This window comes from Tupaia chinensis, unplaced genomic scaffold (genome assembly GCF_000334495.1).
Source record: "Tupaia chinensis unplaced genomic scaffold, TupChi_1.0 Scaffold000041_1, whole genome shotgun sequence".
Lineage (NCBI taxonomy): Eukaryota > Metazoa > Chordata > Mammalia > Scandentia > Tupaiidae > Tupaia > Tupaia belangeri.
In genome coordinates this window covers 1900346-1903535 of record NW_006159496.1, presented here as the reverse complement: position 1 = coordinate 1903535, position 3190 = coordinate 1900346, and the positions used below count along the sequence as shown (strand labels likewise).

General features: G+C 46.4%; 1 protein-coding gene across 1 annotated transcript in view; it reads left to right on the top strand.

The window, feature by feature from the left end:
- The first annotated feature begins 942 nt into the window (after positions 1 to 942).
- LOC102487051 (sulfotransferase 1C3) overlaps positions 943 to 3190 on the top strand; it is a 19265-nt gene continuing 17017 nt past the window's right edge. The window contains 1 exon segment of the mRNA XM_006172266.1: positions 943 to 1036. Coding sequence (XP_006172328.1) covers positions 943 to 1036 — 94 coding nt within the window.

The following is a 3190-nucleotide window of genomic DNA, read 5'->3' as shown; positions in this document are numbered from 1 at the left end:
GGCCACCATTTCAGACACTGTGGCCAGAGCAGAGAGTAGCCCTGGTTTGGGGTCCAGTTGGCATGGCAGTCACACAATGGGATCTGGCCAGTGCCTGTCCCAGCAGACATTTGTGTCTTTTTCTGTTTTTGTTTTTGCTATAGAATTCATGTGCTCACTGAAAAGAGAAACGGGGAGAGGGAAAAAAAGAGGGAAAGTTAGAAAGGAGCCCCCAGGGGAGACGACCATATGACAATCCTTTCTCCATTCTCTTCTCCCTATTTTGGGGATACATGCACATGTTGTGTCCAGAATTCAAACTGTATGCAGTGGGCCATGTGGGATCCAGCCACTTAACTACCACCCCACCAGCTGACCCTAGCAGACTTTCTTCTGGAAGTTCAGGCCTACCCCCAAGAGGCAGCTTTCTAGGCACTCAAAGGTTGCTGCAAGGTTATCTTTCCTGAAGGCACAGAGAAGCCACCAGTAGGTGCCAGGACAATGCACTGGCCACAGAAGGGCCGTCTGAGGGTTCTGTTCTGCCTGGTACCCAGGAACTGGTACTGCTGCAGGCTCAGAAGGCCCCAGTGCTCTGTAGAGCAGAGCCTGGCTCCACCTCTGTCTGGAGCATAAGGTCACTGCTCCATCCAGACACTGCATCCTTAAACTGAGACCACTCCTTCTTCAAGTAGGATTATTCTTCTTCAAGTAGGATTATTTTTTGGTATCAAATCAAAGGATGCAAGTAGAAAGATGCTAGCATAAGGTCACTGCTCCATCCAGACACTGCATCCTTAAACTGAGACCACTCCTTCTTCAAGTAGGATTCCTTTTTGGTATTACATCAAATGATGCAAGTAAAAAGATGCTACTTATGCTGTTAAATGCTACATAAATGCATTATAATATTCAAAACAGAAGATTCTGTACATGGTCTTCATCTAATGCCCATTAAGTCTCATCATGGGTGAAAAGCAGCCCGAACTATTGATGAAGGAGCTCCCAGTACAGAACAGCCAAGATTTGTATCTGCCTCCCAACCTTTTGCTTACTGATGGTTTGTCTGTAACTACCTCACTGAGCTCTTGCAACAGCCCTGGAACATGCATGAAGCTGGGTGCCCCAGTGATAAGAAAAAACTGTTGTGTATTCTCTACTAAATTTTGGAGCAGTCCTAGACTCTCTGAGCACCACCTTCTTGAACACCCTCAGGTTTTGCCTTCATTGGCCCCTCTGCCCGACTCTGCCCCTCTGTGCTCCTCAATCCATCCACCAGGCTTGCCCTCCTGGAGTTCTGTTATCTGAGCCCAGAAGAAAGAAAATGGAAAACCATCTGAGGGACCATTTTACCATTTTCATGGGATGGTACTAGTAGCATTCCTAGCTGCAGAGAAGTCAATCCATTGCAGACGAAGGGTCCTCAGGAGTGTGGCTCTCAAGTGGGGTCCCAACACCAACAGCACAGACATCAGCTGGGAACTTTCTAGAAATGTCAGAAATGCAAGTTCTCAGGCACACCCAGATCTGGAACCAAGAGCTAGAGTGGGGCCCATAGCCTGTGTTCTATCAGGCTTACAGGTGACTGGGATGTGCACTCCTATAAAACACCATTGCCTTGGGACACTGGGACCTGGCTCTCTCAGGGACCCCCACTGAGAAGGTCTGGCTGGGTTCCTTTCCTCTGGTTCGTGCTCTGTGTCCAGGCCACTCTCTGAATCCAGAGACTTCTTTTCTGACTCTGTGACTTCAAGTACCTCTGACGTAGTGATCTCATAACATAAGACATTTACTTGACTCTTCTTACATTCCCCCACTCAGGCCTCAGACTCAATGTGCCCTAAACCCCACTGGCTCCATGTGTGGGTGTTTGACTCCATGGCCTGTCTCAACGTTTCCTACCAACCTCTGTCTCCCTTTCTGGTCTTGGCTTACTCCTCTTAGTTTTCTAGTCTCAGCCAAGCTCTTGCAAGAAGCATGACTTCACATCTGGCCTACGTGCCCACATCACCCTCCGTCACATTCCCCACAGATCACATCCCATCACAATATCTTCAGTTGCTCCCCTGCACTAGAGTGCAAAATCCTCAAAACCAGGGATGATTATCTTTTATCTCCCAAATGGAATTGTTTATACATGCTACTTTGAAATACTTTGGTTCCCCGCCCCCCCATACTTCAAATGTAGTGAGTCAATTGATTCCATCCTCTGAAGTGTGACGACATTAGTCACTCTCCTACTGTCTCATACCCATCTCTCAATGACAGTGTTGTTGGTACACTGTCTGCATTCAAACCATTCCCGTGCTATCGTGATTACAATTTCAATTAAATGTCAGGTCCCCATGTACATGGATCCAATGCTCACTGAGCTAGCTGGCTTTTATTTTTTATTTTATTCATTTATTATTATTCATCAATTTGACCAGGAACGATAAAGCAAGCAAGCTGCCAGGTCTGAGACTCAAACCGCAGTCAGCCATGTGGGAATGTCCAGTGCCTTAACCACCACACCACCTGCCAGTCCCACTAGCTGGCTTTTACAGAGGCTTACAGGAGCTCCTCACTGGGCTGGCTGATTTCATTGTTGTTCATGGGGTCTCACAGCTATGGCTTGCCTTGAATTCCTGCATGCTTGAGAAGTTCAGTCTCCTTCTTATGTAAAGTTCCTTTTGTGATGTAAAATTCTTGGTTCACACTTTATGATGACAAAACATTTTCTACATCTGAGTGAAAAACAGTAAATTGAGCCAACAGTTTGTCACACCTGTTAAAAAAGCTGATACAGGGATCAGCAGATGGTGCAACAGTTAAGTCGCTGGACTCTCACATGGCTGACTGCGATTTGAGTCCCAAACCCAGTAGCTTGAAAGTCACGTTGGGCACATGTGCATGCATGCTCAAGATCTCAGGAGGAGAATGGAGGAGAAAGGATTATGGCATGGCCTTCCCCCAGCATGGTGATTTCTCACTTTCCCTCTCATGGTGTCTATGTCTCTTTCTCTCTCTGGCGAGTGCACATGCCCTAAGGCAAAAAAAAAAAGAAAAAGAAAACTGATTCAGGGGCCAACAGATGGCATAGCAGTTACATCTCTGGACTCCCACATGGCTGACAGTAGTTATCTCTGTCTCTCTCTCTCTGGTAAGCCTTCTTAAAAAAAAAAGAAAGAAGAGAAAGAGAAAGAAAGAAGAAAGAAAGAAAGAAAGAAAGAAA